At 36.1% G+C, this 18,354-nt stretch overlaps 1 protein-coding gene across 1 annotated transcript in view; it reads right to left on the bottom strand.

Annotated features, from left to right (window-relative positions):
• Pdzd8 (PDZ domain containing 8) overlaps positions 1-18,354 on the bottom strand; it is a 64,999-nt gene that overhangs the window by 21,301 nt on the left and 25,344 nt on the right. The window contains exons 2-3 of the mRNA XM_020185947.2: positions 18,186-18,308; positions 10,373-10,475 (exon numbers count right to left, since the gene is read on the bottom strand). Coding sequence (XP_020041536.2) covers positions 10,373-10,475; positions 18,186-18,308 — 226 coding nt within the window. The remainder of the gene's footprint in view (positions 1-10,372; positions 10,476-18,185; positions 18,309-18,354) is intronic.

The raw sequence follows: 18,354 nt of genomic DNA, 5'->3' as shown, positions 1-18,354 counted from the left end.
CACAGAATCTCAGCACTGAAAACCTGGGAGCAAATGCGGTACGTTTAGTCGAAACAGATTCTAAGTGCAGATGCTGTGTTAAGTGTTTTACCCACATTTAGCCCCTAGACCCTGTAAGGCAGATGGTAGTCCCTCTACTTTAGAGATATGAAATAACTTGCTCACAGTCATAGAAGTAGAGTGGAAGAATGTGGACTTAAACCCAGCCCTGCTGGCACCACTTGTGAAGATGATGATGTAGTATGAACTTAAGTTCTTAGAAGACAGCTGCATCTATGTTAAAGATTCTGTAGACTGCCTGACCAAGGATGACTAGAACACTGCTACTGTGAAGGAACTAGAATGTTGCAGGTCCACAGCCAAAATTATCTTTGTTTATCTTAGACCAAGAATGTATCACTAAGTAGCAGAATGTATCATTAAGCTTAGCGGATCTCTAGCCTGCACCATCTCTAAAGCTAAACATCTGAAACCCGGCATAAGAAATCTCCCACCTTGCTGTATTCTACCTACCTAATGTTTCCCACCACCAATGTAACGATAAATGTATGAATTCATGACTGTTTTGTTGTGTGACTATGAAAGTTCATGTAACTTCTTCCCTGATGGAATATGTCATTCAGGATAACCTGACTCTATGCTCCTTGGCCATGGTCACTTATATTGGACTCAGAATAATCTATTTCATATTTCCTTTAAAGCAGAGTTGTTATTTTATGTCAATAGTGGTAAAAAACACCAGCTCTGAATCACCCTGCCTAGGTATGCAGGCTGTCTTTACTATCTGCTAGCTGGTATTACTTTCTTTTTGTGCCTCAGTTTCCCCATATGGAGAATATGAGAGGTAATATAGATAGAAATATGTTTATTCTCATGGGATTATCAATGAAGATTAAATGGTTAACACATATAAGGTCTTAAAACAACCGGAACAAAGAAATTGCTTGTGTATTATAAATGCTATATACCCAGCTGGATACAGGTGGGTAGTAAGGTGGATGGACCTCTGATAGCAACTCGTAAGACTTCCCTGAATCACCTAGTTCCATGTCCTGCATCTGTTTACACTCAGAAAATGAGCTATCTGGCTACATGAGTGTTTATGGGAAGGTACTACCATGCCTTAAAAGGATGTTAATAGCTTGTGAAAAAGCATGGATTGAGTCAATCAGTCTTACTTGGATTATAGTCAATTGCAGGGTCCTGAGACCCTGAGAACCAAAAGTAGTGCTTAAGTTTTAGGAATATTTCTCCTTAATTTTCTCTCAAAAGTTTTTGAAAAAAGAATTTAGGGCTGGGGAAGTAGCTAAGTGTTAGAGTACTTACCTAGCACACATGAAGCACTGACTGCATTTGATCCCAGCACCACCAAAACTCAAAGTAAATAAATGTTGGTTCTTACCACTATATTGTTTCCCTTATTCTATTCGAAAAAGGAGATCTAAAAAAATAGGGCATAAAGTCCAAATAAAGTGTTTAACTTACAAGTTCACTAAAAGTTGAAATAACAGCACGGAAAATATAAAAACAAAAACAAGAAACAGCAGATTAAAAAAACTCCATTTCTGGACTACTCTTTTGTAGTCACTATAACCTCCAACCTAACTTGTGCAGAATAAGGTCCTCTTTCTCCTAGTCCTTCTCCCTCCTCAAAGCTCTAGTCTTTCTGGCTCTTTTCTCCTTTTGGAAGAGATACCCAAAGTCACACTGATTCTATTTTCCATTTCTACAGTTACCACTCTGGTTCATACTTTCATTGCCACTCACCTTTACTGTCTTTCCCTTGCCAAATCATCCCTGACTTTATCCATTGCTTCCAGGTTCAGTAAACATAATATTGACTACCAACTATGTACCAGGTACGATGCTAGACATTTTCATATGACCTTCTTTACAACCATGAGAAGCACTATCAGTTGGTTTTTGTAGAAGTATAAAGTGCTTGTGGATGAGATGGGCTTAGGAACTTTGACTAAAGGCATGCTGCCAAGCAGTATCCTACCTAAGACTCAACTCCAGCTCCAAGTCTCCCTAAAGAAAGGTTCTGATGGGATCACTTTCCTTCTGAAGACTCCACAGCTCTTACTGTCTTGGAGAGTAGCAGCCAAACTTCTTAGTCTGGTATTTAAAGCACCCTATAATATGGTCCAAACGTTTATTCTTATTTTGCATACTCTTCATATGCTACCATATTCTTTAGCCAACTTGGACAATTTATTGTGTCCTAAATGTATTCAAATATTCTCTTATGGTAGTTTACACGTTCTCTTTATGCGAGTCTACATCTTGAAAAGCCCTCCCCACCATCTCAAAATCTCACATATACTGTGAGGTTTGGCTCAAATGATACTTCCTTAACATATTCTTATCTTATTTTCCCAAAGAATATTATTTTCCTTTTGTGGCAAGTCCATACTACTTTATTCTGAAACTATCTCATGCATTCATGTGCTAATAGTAGTATTTGATGTACACAGTAATTTTGAGCTTATTTCCCTTGAAGGGAAGGATCATAAAGTGACTTTACATCTTATATTCAGTTTCTTCCTTCTCATACCTATAGTGCCTTACACTGATTTGATTTGGGGACTATGTGTTTTATTTTAAGTTCCTACTCTTTCCCTAGTATTTTATTATCATACCAAACTGTGTGAAAAACTAAGACAGAAAGAAAACTTGCATCCCTTATTTTTAACTAAGATGAACTTTAGGAGTGGAAATGTTGCATAGGACTCACTATTAAAGCTCAAAGGCATTTAGTTTATTTAAGAAGCCAAATTATAAAACATTATACATGGTTAAAATTTCATTGAGTCCCTACTGCATTCCCAAATATTATCAAATTGAACTAAACCAGAGTTTTCATAAAAACTGACATTTTCTAAAACGCTTTTATTTGTTTAAATCTTTCTCTTCCTTTTGATAAGATTAAGACTGTAAATGGCAAATGGTTAAAGGCACACCAAAATACTACCTGCAAGGCATCTAGCTTTAAACAAACACACCAAAATGCCAACTCTGAGGCATTTAGACTAATGTATTTATAAGTTTGTCTGCCTCAGATGTTTTTACCTGAAAAAGAGCTTTAGGGAGCCCTTTTAAATTCTTTGTGTGAACATTTGATAGTATGTGTACAGATCTGAACATTGTAGAGTCACTGAATATCACTCAGCAAGACTTCTAAAATTCTCCAAAACTAAAAGGGAAGTGAGGCCAGTTCAATTTTAGATCATACCAAGTCATTTTATTTAGGCTACACTGAACTACACATATAGCATCAGAAGTTCTTTTGATGTTTTTAATAATTCCAGAAATAGAATACTTATACCATTACGTACTATACTTGTAAACTGAAATTCTCACTGTTAAAAAAAATAAGCTTGTCACAAAAGTAATATTGAGTATTAAAGATTTTTATTTGGTTAAAACAGATTAGAAATAGCCTTGAACTGAGAAAGGAAATCAATGTATGACTAATAGTAAAGCTGAAACCCTGAAGGTCTGGGAAAAAAGTCTTAAGGATACCTGGACTCTGATGTCCAGATAGCCAGGCTATCTTCCTAGAAACATGCCCAGAGCAAAAAAAATCATGGAACCTACTCTAAAAGAAGATATTTTTGGAGATAACACTAATCAAATACTATTGACGTAGAAATATAAAATTCTACCGTGACAAAATTTACCAAGGAGTTTTGTGCTGCTTAGGAAGGGTTTCTCAGAGGAAATGATGACTAGTATATCAGTCAGGCTCTGATAAGGAAGGAGAAAACACTTGTGTATTTGAAAGCATGGGACTATAAAACAGAATGGCTACTTGGTGAAAGGACAAGAGAGTACCAAACAGGAGACAAGGAGAGAACTCAGATATTAGCAAGAGTAAGAAGTCATTACCAACCTAGAGTGGACCAATAGAGGAAGGAAAAGTAGTATTAGCAGAGGCCAGGGGCTGGAAGCATTGTGGGTCTGTCCTGTGCATGGAGGGAAAGGCGTGGTGGCCATAATATACTTTGATCATATTCATCTCCTCTATTGTTTTCTTATTTTCTCATCTCTTCTTTTCCTTCCCCTTCCACCTCCCTAGTAATCCTCTCCTTTGCCTGGTTGTTTGGTTTTGTTTCCTCCTAGCTTCCACAAATGAGAGAAACCATGCCAGATTTGTCTTTGTGGGACTGTCTTATTTCACTTAACATGATGATCTCCAGTTCCATCCATTTTCCAACAAATAATTTGATTTCATTCTTCTTCGTGATTGAATAACACTCCATTGTGTTTCTTTATCCACATTTCCATTTCTTTATCCACATTTTCCATTTTCTTATCCATTCACCAATTGATGGGCACCTAGGCTGATTTAATAATTTAACTATTGTGAATAGTGCCAATATAAACATGCATATAGAGGTATCTCTATAGTGAGATGACCTTGATTCTTTTGGATATATACACAGAAGTGGTATGGCTCAATCATATGTGAATTCTATTTTTAATTTTTTTGATGGGACAGGGTTTGAACTCAGGGCTTCACACTTGCAAAGCAGACTCCTTACCACCTGAGCCACACCACCTTTCTGCTTTGTTCTGGTTATTTTGGAGATGGAGTCTCATGAACTATTTACCCAGGCTCGTCTTGAATTGTGATCTTCCCAAGTTCAGCCTCCCAAGCGTGATTATAAGCACTAGCACCTGGCTCTATTTTTAGTTTTTTGATGAATCTCCATACCAATTTCCATAGTGGCTGGACTAATTTACATTCCCAATAGCAATGAATAAGAGTTCCTCCACCCACTCCAGCCTCATCAGCATTTGTTGTTGTTTTATTGATGAAAGCCATTCCGACTGTGGTGAGGTAGAATCTCAGTGTAGTTCTGCTTTGCATTTCCCTGATAGTTAAGTATGCTGAACATTTTTTCATGCATTTATTGACCATCTGTACTTCTTCACTTGAAAAGTGCTTTTTCAGTTCATTTGCCCATTTATTGATTGAATTACTTTTGGAGTTTACATTTCCCACATCTTTAAGTCAAATCTATTTGTGACAGAATAGTCTCCTAGTAATTAGATGTTTTGAGACTCTTTGATAAGGCTCTTCATCAAAAGCTTTCTGCAAAGTGAAATGCATGAACAGCTTCTATTTGTTCTGTATGTTCATTTAGCTTTGTATTAGACAGGAATGACTTTTGTAAATATTGTTTTTTTCTCCTGATTACCCTTTTCTCTACCAAGTGTTTGTTGTGTTCAACTTTCATGGTAGTAAAGGAGCACAGCTGGCTCAATGAGCCAGATCGCCTCTCAGTCACACTCAGTATTGAGCAAGTATACATGGCTAATCTTTTGAAGGCTCTCGCTTTCAAATCTCATCTCCCCATGCTGGATCACTGCAAAATGATCCCATTACTTAGGATCACCAATCCTAACCTGTCACTTAATTGTAAGAATACCATTTCATAGAGCAGTTTTTGTTAGAGATAGTGGAATTTAGTAAAACAAGTATAGATTTTTTTTTTTTTTTTGGCAGTACTTCTTAAACTCAGGGTCTCAAACTTGTTAGCAGGTACTTTATCACTTGACCCATGCCTCCAGCCTGTTTCCTTTGGTTATTTTTTTTGGATAGGTCTTGCTATTGAGGGTTGGACTTGGATTGTGATCCTCCTACCTGTGCATCCCAGTAGCTGGGATGATAGGGACACTCCACCACACCTAACTTGTTAGTTGAGATGGGATCTTATTAACATTTTCCCTGGCTGTCTTCAAACCATAATCCTCCCAAGCGCTACCTCTAGTAGAGTAGCTGGGATTACTGGGATGTACCACCACACCCAGCTAGAACAAGTACAGATCTTATAGTCAGAAAACTTTAACTGTTTGTGCATGGGAAAAAGTATTTCATAGGTGAGGCTCAGTGGCTTACACCTGTAATCCCAGCTACTTGGGTGGTGAATATCGGGAGGACTCCAGTTAGAGGCCAACCCAGGCAAAAAGTTATCAAAATTCCATCTTAACCAATTAGGTGGGTGTGGTGGTATGTGCCTGTCATCCCAGCTGCACAGGAGGCATAAACAGGATGACTATGGTCCAGGCTGGGCAAAAACATGAGAACTTATTTGAAAAATAACCTAAAGCAAGAAGGGACCAGGGGCATGGCTCAATGGTAGAGTGCCTGCTTAGCAAACACAAGACCCTGAGTTCAAACCCCAGTACCACAAACTAACAAAGTGTTTCTTAGACTCTAAAGTACCAGATTATGTTAGATTTTGGTTCTTAGAGTAAGCATCATCTCCTAAAACAGCTCTTTATAATGATGTGCCTACAGGCAGTTAAAGAAAGCCTGGTGATCAATTCTTCTCAGAACCAGATTCTTCAGAAAAACAAGACTTCAGTAAGGAAGTAGCAGCAGAGAGAAGGAAAGGTCCACTCAAGTCAAGCTGAAAGACAAAAGTTCAGAGTCTGTAAGGTGAATTCTTCCAGCTTCACAGTGCTGAGTAATCTAACTCTGGAACTGCAATCTCATGACATGACCTCCTGCCTTCACCCTGCACACTGGGCTACACAGGACATGAGATACTTTATTTTTCAATTCATGCAGAACAACTGTTCTAATCGCTCTCTACTTATCTACTCTATAGTAAAGACTCAGAAGCTTCCTTGGTAGTTCCTTCTCCATTTCAAAACAGGAGGAAATTCACATTCATCCTTACTGTTTGTAGTGACAACTTTATGCCAATGTTGTTTGGATTTCTAACCTTCTGTCCAACTGTAGAAGGAGACTTGGTCTCTTATGAAAGGCAATTGCTATCAAGTGTCTGAATGCAGACTGTAATAGGTTGTAAGGAGAGGGATATGGTCAGCATCAGAAAATGTGGATTTGGGGATGTGGCTCAGTGGCTGCACACATGCTTAGAATGTGTGAGGCCCCAGGTTCAATCACTAGCACCACAAAAAGAAACTATATATAAAAGCTTGTTTTTAAAAATCAGAAGTTCTTACATCCTATTTTTATTCAGAATGAAAGTATAGCTAGGTGCTTGCACTTGCTCCCAAATCCTTTTCTTTCATCCCACAACTACCAGATTCTCAGGTTCCATAGTTCATTTTCATGGTACCTTCCTCTTCTTCCCAAGTGGCCTCAAGCATTCTAAGACAGACAGAGATTAGAACAATCAGTTTGAAGTTTGAAGAATCAAGTGCCAGGCTGCATACACAGCAGAAGGCAAGGCACAGGGAGAACAGTCAAAATAGTGAGAGAGAGGAAAAAAGAACATTTACTAGTAACCTATTTTATGTCTGGCTAGGGGTAAAGTCAGTGGGTGGCCAATGAAACTCCAAAACTGGAAGGGTTAAGACTTAGGATGCCTCTCTTGGAAACAATGTGACATTATGTAACCTGTCTGCTTTGAAGCACACATAACAATGATGATAGTAATCTCTCCTTATCTACAGGGGATACATTCCACAGATCCCTAGGGAATGCTTGAAATTGCAGATAGTCCCCTAATACATACATATATATAAATAGATATATAACTATGTTTTTCTTATACATACCTATTAATGATAACATCTAATTCATAAATAAGGCACAGTAAGAGATTACCAACAATAACTAATAAAATAGAACTAGTGTGATATGATTACAAAAGTTATGTGATTATAATCTATCTCTCTTGCTTTCAAAATATCTCATTATACTTTGTTTGCCCTTCTTCTTGACTGCAAGTAACTAAAACTGTGGCAAGGGAAATCTCAGATAAGGGGAGGACTACTGTGTATATGATTTATTATATGCCGGATTAATTAATTATAAATTTTATTTGATAAACACTATTAATTCTGTTGATACACAGTTGTTTTCATAGCTTACTATCAAAATATTCTGGCCTAAAACTTTTTAAAACCTAAAACTCCTTAACTTTGTTACTTGGTGAATGAGCAGTAAATTCTCATCACCAAACTTGAATATTGCAGGAGAATGAAATATATCAAAAAATGTACCATCTCTCTTTGTTGTAAGTATAGGTATTTTTAGTATCAACTGAACCATCTCTTGCAAGCTGATCTTCTAGTTTTTGACAAGTCTAATATCTAATTTATTTGCATTTCATGCAAATAATTTTTTTATTTTCTTATTTGTTACTGTTATAGAACAAACAGGTTCTTCATTTATCCTATGAACTCTTATTCTGCAAATGAGCTAAGCAGGGCAGTGACAAGAGTGTATGAGTTTCTTTAAACTTTCCTTGGATGTTTCATAAGGTATGTTAAAAGTAGGCTTTACATAGGCTATTTGTTAAATCACTTTTCCCATTTTTCCCTTATATTCTAATTTATGAAAAACTCCTTTAAAAAGAAAGTCATCAAATAGATTTGGGTTGCTTTCTTGTGCACTAGCCATCTAAAAGCCATTTGCAACTCCACTCTTCCTTGCCTTCCACTTCTAGAAAAGTTAAGAAAATGACTTTCCATATTCCTTCTGCTAGAGGAGGCCATTTGACCCAGTTCTGGACAATGAGGCTTTTAAGTGGAAATCCCTGGGAAACCTCTGAGAAAAGCAGGTAAGGACAAAACTGGGCTGACATGTGCCTTTGGTCTGCCTTCAAACTCATCCTTTTCCCTCAAAGATGGATAGTGAGGGCTGCATTAACCATCTTATAACCATAAGCACAAACCCCATGCTAAGGATGATGGAGAAGGAAGCCAGGTTCCTTGGTTAGTGTACTGTAATGCTTTCAACATTGAAATATGGAAAGAACTGAATTTCCTTTATACTTCATATTCATTGCAATTGGTGGTTAAATTCACCTAACAAATTTCAACGTTTAAAAAAGTGGTTTTAACTGTGAATACTGTATTTATATAAAGAGAGCCTCCTAAACTCATCAAATGATTTAGCATGCTTTGAATGATGCACTACTTTCTACCCAAATCTGCAATATATTCCAGTGTCGAATCCTATTCTCTGATGTTTTATGTTGTCTTGGAAAAGTTAATCTCTTCCTTATCATTATTAAACTCAGATATTTGTAAAGTAATGCTTGTAGATATTGTTGACATTTTCAACACCAGATGTACTTAGTAACCCAGAATTCTTTCTGTGACATATGCTAGGAGCTAAGATAATGATTCAAGATTAAAGTCTTACTAACCTTTGCTATGAAATATTAAAGCTGTCTAATCTCATATCCTTGCAAATATAATAAAGAGAAATTGAAAATGTCAACAGTAATGGCAAGTTACAACCAACTCAAAAAAAAGCCAAAAATTTATCCAGACAAAATGATATTTTTTCATGTAGCCATGTATTTCAGCACAAACCATAAAGCTGGTTATTTTATTCAATTTGTGTCAAGTTGCTTGATATATAACTTAAAAGAAAGTTGAGGCTGGAACAGCTAATAAAGAAAAAGGAAACTTTGCTTAAACCTCTAAAATTTTTAACAGGTCCTACTACTTTCATAAATTCAAACTCTATGAGTGAGCCACTTTAATTTCATTTCTCCTAACTTCCCCACTAATCAAAACTACTTTGTTTCTTCCAAAAGAATTTCACACCACCTAATTTTTATGTAAAGATGTTCACAACAGTTATGGCATGAAAAAATAAGAAACAATGTAAAAGTCAAAGGAACATTCATAAAAGGGCCTTATGATTGCCTACTAAAGATTTAGCAGCATTTTGACCTTCACTCTGAAATACTGAGGTGATGGTTATACTAAAAAATCACTGCTTACCTGAGATTTAATTTAACTGGGCACCCTATATTTTCCTTGGAAAGCCTGCTCTGGTGTCATCTCTGTAGACGCCTGTCCCTATGATCCCCAGATCTAAAGAGCCTCTTTGTCATAACAGTGTTTTCTTCAGAGTACTTGTTCATTTTTGGAAGTAACTTTGTTCTCCTTCTTGGCTTATTCATTCTCTCTGCACTATAGGCAGTTCAACTTCCTCCATCATCCATGCCACACCACACCTCACAGGTGCCTGCAGTGCCACAGGAACAGCATCTCTTCTTGTCTTGAACTATTTCCCCAGCACGTGAGATAGTGCATAGCACAAAGGAAGTGCTCACAAAATACTGCTGACTGACTGAATGCTATGAATTCGGCATGACTTCTAAGGTTTATTCCTCCTAATCCCTTACTGAAACAATTTTAAAGTTCTGAAAGGAAAACTACGTAAGACTTTGTTCTTATGCAGTCTGAACACCTAGTTTCATATGGTTTATTATATTGCTGATATTTCATTGTTAGCAAGACAAATTAAGAAGGTCCTAACTATTTGCTTGTGACCGATAATAATGTGGAAATACAGAAATACTAATAAAAGCATCATGTAGAATAAGACTTTATACAGATATAGAACTATGCAAACCCATTTTACCGTCTTAATGGAACTCCGTTGCTTTTCTTCCCAAACACCACTGCTCAACTCAAGTGTGCAATGAACATTTGCTTCTCTGTCATAGGATCCAAAAATGAGTAACCTATGGTACAAAAAAGCAGAGAGAACATTATGCCAGTTGTATAAAATTCAATTTTCTTTCTGATGATTATAGCAAGAAGTGATACACTATTTCATTATTATTATAACTTCAGTAATAGAAAAAAAATTAAACCGAACATTTGTTACACCCTCTAGTGGAAAAGAGAAGACTAAAATCAGAAGAGATTTCAGGACATGCTGTGTTTTCAAAGCAAATACTTCAATTTGTCTGAATAACAGAATATTATCTATTCATGGGGAAAAGAAGTTCATCAATATCTCTATGCAATAAACAATGCTAGAAATTGTCAAAACTGTTGAATCAAAAAAAAAGTTGCAGAGTGATACATATAATATGTATGTCATCTCTGTAAAATTTAACATACAGGAGTGTAAGTACTTATGAATTCATATTCTCCTTTGCTTTTTCTCTTCCCTAATTCAACCCCAGTCAAACTACTTAACTTCTTTAAACCCATTTCCTTCTCTGCAAAATGTAAGGCAAAAACAACTTACCTCTAAAAACTGTCTTGAGAGTAAAAGAAGAAAATATACACAAGGTATTTAGCATGCTGCCTAACAAATAGTAAGTGATCAATAAATATTATTTTTATTATTATCTTGAAAACCATTTCCAAGGAATAATGATATCACTTAATTGTATTGTTTAATATTCAGTATAAAAAGGACATCTGAAGTACAATTCTGAGATTATATAAAAGTTCTTATTACTGAAGAAAAGAAAGATTATCATGTGTACAACTTCTGAATTATTTATCCTCAGAATCAGATTGCAGTGTGTTAATTTGTTTCAGGAGTGAGCTTGAGAACAGCTTTAATATCAGTCAACATTTTAACTGTTAACTATTATTTTATTCTACAGGAACATCATGGGCAAGAGTAAGATAATGAAAGAAAAGTGGATAACATACATCAGAAAAACTTGAGAAAACTGTCCTAAGTTTGGAGAGCTCAAGCAAACCACATTTCCACATCACAAACTGACCTCATAAACTAATGAAAAAAAAAATCCCTAAATTTAAATAACGCTTAAAGAATCTTCAGGGGAACTTTAAAGGTAATGCCTAACAACCTTATTACCAAAAGGAAGGCAGAATAAATACAGTAAGAGGATTCATAACTTTATAATATGAAGTCTGGAATAACTAGAATTTTCATTCACTGGATCTCTGCTGCCACCGTCTGTTCACAGAGTAAACTACCTCAGGGTCTTCACTAACAGGCAGAGAAGGCCAGGTACCAGTTACTACTGTCTCAAACTCCTGACACGTGTTAATACTCACGAGTCAGGAACAAGAAAGCAGAATTCTTTCTGAAACCATAAGGTATTCCATATTTTTCATAGTGCTTTAAAAAAACGTTTTTTAGAAAAATAGTAATACGAAGTATAACAAAGATTAACTTGAAATGGCCACAGACATAATGTAAAAGCTAAAACTATAAAATTCTTAGAAGTAAATATGAACTAAAGTCTTTTTGACCTTGGGCTAGGCAGTGGTTTATTAGATATGATGCAAGAAGCACAAGCACCAAAAGGAAAAACTGATAAATTAGAGTTTGCATTTAATAAGTTTTGTATTTCAAAGGGCACCACTATGTAAATGAAATGACAATTCAGAAACTGGGAGAAAATGTTTGCAAATCATGTATTTGATAAAGGATTAGTACCCAGAAAAAAATAAGAACAATTACAACTCAACAACAGAAAGTAAAATAACCCAATTTAAAAACAGGCAAAGGATGTTCTTCTCAAAGATATGCAAATGACTAGCAAGTACACAGAAAGATGCTGGGCATCACTACCAACGGAAACCCCTTCAAACCTGCTAGACTGTCTCTAACAAACATGACCTGAGAGTATTGGTGAGGATATGGAGAAACTGTCATCTCCATAAATTGTTCATTGGAATGTAAAATGGTAATCACTTTGGAAAATAGTTTGGCAACTGCTTAGGAAGTCAACATAGAGTGAGCACATGACCTAGCAACTCTATTCCTAGGTATGTAACCAAAAGAAATGAAAGCACATATTCACACAAAAAATTCACACAAGAATGCATTGTTCAAATAGTCCAAGAAGGCTAACAATTCAAACATGGCATAATCATACAATGGAATATTATCTGCAACAAAATGAAAAGAAGTACTGCAGCATGCTACAATATGGATGAGCCCTGAAAACACACTAAGTGGAAGCCAGTCACATAGGAATACATATTATAGACTGCATGCATATGACATGTTTGGAATGGGCAAAGTTATAGAGACAGAAAGCAGAGTAGTATTAATGGAAAAATGGGAGACCACTGTTTTAAACTGAGCTACTACACTAAGACCCAGCAAAACAGAATAAGCCAAAATGGAGTCACTCGTGTTAAATATCACATAATCAAACTGAAACTTTAAGGAAGCATATAGATCTAAAAACAGACCCCAGGTTTTTCATGAAAACAGCAGATTTCAGTCTCTGTAAACCAGTGTAATAGGAAGTCCCCTTTGTTTTAACCTTCACAAAACAGTAACCTGAAATGAACCAAGTAGCTTTTTGTTGTTCTGTTTCTTTGTTCCCACTTTATGAAGCCCACTGTTATGCTACTGCTCAGTGGGGACCATCATGCTGTTTTATAAAATGGATGATTTATGAATTGCAAATAAAAGCTAATCAGATGTATACCTGAGTTTTTTCAATAAAACTGCTTAAAAAACAAACAGTGTGTGCAACAAAATCATTTTCTGTGATAGGGTCATAGTAAGTTTCAAAGACATGTTAAAAAAGATATAGCAACAAATTCTTGGTTTACTGTTACTATGAACCAATATAATACTCTGACAAGATTATATATTTCAATAAGTGTAAACATGATCTTTTTCTGATATGGACATTTGATGGCAGACTATATTAAAAGATAACTTAAGACAAAATGAATTCCAAATAAAATCATTAATGTTAAAATATCACAAATATTTAATATTCTTAACAATGCAAATGTAAAGCACACAAAGCATTATTTGTCCTATCTGAAAGTCTTGGAGGAGTCACAAACAAATGCAAACTAGAAATATTTTGTGGCCATAACACCTAAATCAGCTCCTCTTATCAATGAACTTCAAAATCCTACATAATTAGCAGCCTTCCATGCAGAAGAATTAAATATTTTACTATAAAATATGGACATGAATTAAGCTAAAGGATTAATTCCCTGTTTTTCCCTTCTGCCATACTTTCATCTTGAAACTGCTTCATCTAATATGTACAACAAGACAGGTGATATATTAAAATAAAATGTGTCCTGATGTGGTGGTTCACCTGCTGTAATCCCAGCAGTCAGGAAGCTGAGCAGGAGAATCTCGAGTTTGAGGCCAGCCTGGACTATATTGAAGATTTCCCAAAAAAGAAAAGAAGTAGAAGAAAGAAAGAAGCAAAAAGGAAGGAAGACGGAGGAGGAGGAGGGGAGGAGGAGAAGAATAAGAATTACTTAATCACATAAGTAAAGACTTCCTTTTGTTTACTTTTTTTTGTTGTGGCAGTGGGGTTTGAACTCAGGGTCTCATAGTTGCTAGGCAGGCACTCTACCACTTGAGCCACTTTGCCAGCTGAAGACTTTCTTTTGTAAAACTATTTCTGGTTCTAGAAGGATGCCTGGGTTGGCAGCACAGTTGAGTCTCCCTAAATCCATCTATAAAATCACAAAATCAACAAGAAAACAAAAGCAAAACACACCAACATCTACAGCAAACCCAGATGACCAGTACTTTACGTAATAGCAGTGAAATAGTCACAAACGCTCACAGACAGCAATTATAAGAACTGGAATAAAATGATTTTAAAAACACACAGATAACAAAACTTTCTAAAATCAAACAGGACCCTGTATTAAGATTAATATTTAATTTAAAAAAATTGCATCTGGAAGGAGTACAAATTGCTAGCTTCTGGCTTTCTGGTCTAAGGGCACTGTCCAAACCATCCAAGCCAAGCGTAGCTGAGGGCTAAGGCTGCAGGGAAACACTAGTGCATTTTGAGCAGCAGAAAGCTGAAGCTTTGAGGGAGTTAAGTAACAGAAGACAGAGTAGACAATCAGCAGAGTGAATTTATGGACAAAGTAGTAGGGTGGGGTCAACAGAACTGAAAATGAATCCTTAATATGTTATAGTATGCTTTTGTACTTGTATAGACAAAGCAAATCTGAAACTATGTGAGATGTATTTATAGGGCTGAGCAAATGAATAAAAGTGCTGATGCTTTTGGGAGCCATGAGATACAAAATGGGGGAAGAACCCCATTAGGATGGATTGGAATTGGACATAACAGGTAAACTACTCATGATTTCTAAATTATGTATGTGTATATATGTTACACACACATATGCATATACATACACCTAAATGTATTTCCTAAAGGTCTGCTGAAGGAGTCTATAAATATATGAATCAGCAACAAACACACCAATACCCAGATCTTGGTTTCTAAGACCATGCTCTATGAAAAGGAACCACGGACCTTTTAGAAAAATAACTGATTCTAAGATAAACACGTAACAGCTTGTTATAGCAGCAGGTAATGAAGTCCTAAAAAAGCAAATAAATCAACAAAAGGTGGGGTCATGTCATAAACACATAAAAGTCAGCTTGAGGGAGGCTCCTAATTGCCAAATTTGGAACAATTTAAGGACTAAAATCATTAAGGTCATTAAAAAATTATATCCATTAAGAAAAACTGGAATCTGAGTATGTAATGACAGTAGATAAATGGGGGTAAGGAAGGACTCCTGGTAGTACAGAATGTCAGCTGCTGTGGTTTTCTGTATTTTTATTATATTTAACATTAAAAAGAACTTTTAAAAAATATATTTTTCGAAGCCAGCAAAACAAACAACACCCTAAAAGCCACTAAGCAGACATGCTCATTCAGAACAACTTATCTACACAGAAATGGTCTACAGAGGTAGGGGCTTGCCTAGCAAGCCTGAGGACCTGAGTTCAAACCCCAGCATCACACACACACACACACAAAAAAGCCTATAGAAACATCTTAATTTTATTTGGTTTATGTTCTTTCAAACTTTTTAACCATTCTAATTGTTACTTTTTTTTTTTTTTGCAAATCACTAAGTAGTTATGGTAGAAAAAAATATCAAGAGGGCATAAGCCTTTAAGTTGTTTCCAAAATGTGAAATTATAAGCATTTTTGGACTTTTCTCTAAAAAGGGGGTTACTATCACTTGCTCTTCCCTTTTCTCTAGTGTCTCTCCCTCGGGGATGACAATAAGCCACAAAGGATGAATTTACATTCAAAACAGTAACAACTAAACAATCCTACAAATTTAGAATCTATTTGAACCTAGAGTTGTATTGTTACACTGAGGAATAAGGTGAGCTTGTAACAAGAATATGAAGATAAAAACCTAGGATGAGTTAAGAATAGTAACCTATCTCCCTTGTAAACACTTTTAAGTAATCCTTAAGCTATGTGAACAATAAATAACACTGCACCACAAGACTGAGTAACTTTTCTTCATAGAGTTTATAAAGACAGTGCCTAGAAACTAGAAAATTCTTTAGCCAATGTACCTATTCCCAAGATTAAGCTGCCATTTAGGTAAAAGTATTGGCTGTCTATTAGTCCTTGGCTTTTGACCAGGTAACACAGTCACAAAAATCAAACACTATACCGACATTTATAGTAAAAAGTTTGGCTGTCACCTTGACCATCATCATTATTTATCCAGTTCTTTCCTTCTTTCCTCCATAAGAATTTTGCTAGTTTCTCATGTATTCTTTTCAAGATTCAGTATACCATTCCTCATTAAAATAAAGCAGGCTAAAAGTACCCCATAATTTCCAGTGCTTTTCTTGTATCGTTTATCTCAATTCAACATGACCTAAATAGTGTCTGACTATACATATCAATGTCTAATGCAGTACTGCAGATATGGCAAGAGAACAATAACCCCACCATCAACACTAAGGCAAAAGGACTAATATTTTTCTAAATACCAGGCATAATACCTTTATACCTATTTTTTTTTTTATAAACTATGGCTCCCTTTACAAAATATACAGCATATTTAGTCCTCCCTTTTTAGGTAGGGTAACTGGGGTTTGAACTCAGGGCCCCTCAAGCTTGTAAAGCAGGTGCTCTACTAGTTGAACCACTCCACCGGCCCTTATTTGTGTTGAGTATTTCTGAGATAGGATCTCGCTTTTTGCGAGACTGGCCTCAAACCATGATCCTCCTGCTTCCGGAGTAGCAAGGATTATAGGCATGAGCCACCAGGGTCCACCCCCCACCTTTTTTTCGATAAAAGAAAGAATTCCTTGTCAACAGACTTTCTGACAGAATGATGCATAATCCTGAGTCACCTCAGGACTAAAAAAATGCTTTAACATATTATTAGTATATTCAAATTTAACCTATTAGCAAGGACACAAATGTGTGCAAAATAGAGCTTCGGTACAAGTACTGATTTGTATTATGGGTTAGAAGCAAAAAAAAGTGGTAAGTACCAAGTTAGTAGTGCAACCAAGTGCTGAGGATGTGCAACCCCACGGGCACATACTTTTACTTGAAAAGGCCAGCAGAGGTTTTAAGGAGATAGCCTTGCGCTGTACCAGGGAAGGTTGGTTTCAAGAAGCAGAGAGAGAACCAGGAAAATAGCAGAGTCAACATAAGGAGCTTACATCTAAACATAGGACTATGAACTAGTCCTTGGGCTGCTAATACTAATGGTTTTCACATTTTTAAATGATTGAGAAATAATCAAAAGATTATTTTCATAACACACAAAAATCATGAAACTCATAGAGTTCTCCTGACACAGTCATGCCCATTCATTTACATACTGTCTGTGACTGCTTTCAAACTACATGGCAGAGTCGGGGTTCTGCAAGAGAGACCAGGTGAATCACAGAGCCCGAAATATTTACTACCTACAGTTTAGAGAAAAAGTTTTGTAATCCCTGTCCCTTTGGAAGGCCTATGTAGCTTAAGCAGTACGAGATACGGGATGGGCAGAATTCAGTGAGAAAGCAGCAGGAGCACAGGGACTTGGAGGAAGCTCTGAAAGCTTTAAATAGGAGAGTGACAATTAGGTCTGCATTTAAAGGCCATTCTGGCTGTTCTATTGGGAGTGAAAGTGTTAGGAGAAAAGTGAGAAAAGTTAGTGTAGCAAGTACTGCAAGCCAGATGTGAGGTCAGGTGGTAAAATACTGAGGCTAGGTAAGCTGATTTCCCAAATCTGGTTCTGCCATCTTCCTGCATCTTGCCAATGACCACAAATCTCAAAACTTTTGTACTAGGACCAACTCTCTAACAGGCAAAGTAGACTAAAACTATGCAACAGAGTAGTATGCTCCTAAAAAGTTCCAGAAGGCTGAAGACCTGGCTCAGGCAATAGAGTGCCTACCTGAGTTCAAGTTCCATTATTATCAAAAAATTTAAAAAATATAAGTAAATAAATTAAAACTTGGGAATTATTACAGAATAAATGCCCTCCATCAAAGTACTTTTAAAAATGTAGTTAATATTTTTTGTAAGCTGTAAAGGTCTGCTTTTATTAAATTTACATTTAAAGAATTTATAAATTTTACAACATAAATTAATAGGAAAGAGAAATAAACACAAATATTCCTTCAATACATTTCCAGTGCACTTTCTTTCCCATGATACAGTCATGACAAAACAACATACCTGCTACACTCTAACAAGGTAACTTTAAGCCGGCCTTCAGTAAGTGCCCATTGCTGTATGTGGATATGCTCTTCATCTTCTTCAAATCCTTGCAAGATTTGGTATGGAAAAAACGGCTTAAACCTGAAAAAAGCAAAGATCAGGCTAAACTTCTGAATAACAAAGCATA

Source organism: Castor canadensis, chromosome 7 (genome assembly GCF_047511655.1).
Source record: "Castor canadensis chromosome 7, mCasCan1.hap1v2, whole genome shotgun sequence".
In the NCBI taxonomy this organism is placed as follows: Eukaryota; Metazoa; Chordata; class Mammalia; order Rodentia; family Castoridae; genus Castor; species Castor canadensis.
Note: the sequence above shows the minus strand (reverse complement) of the source record. Positions and strands in the feature narration are given on the sequence as shown.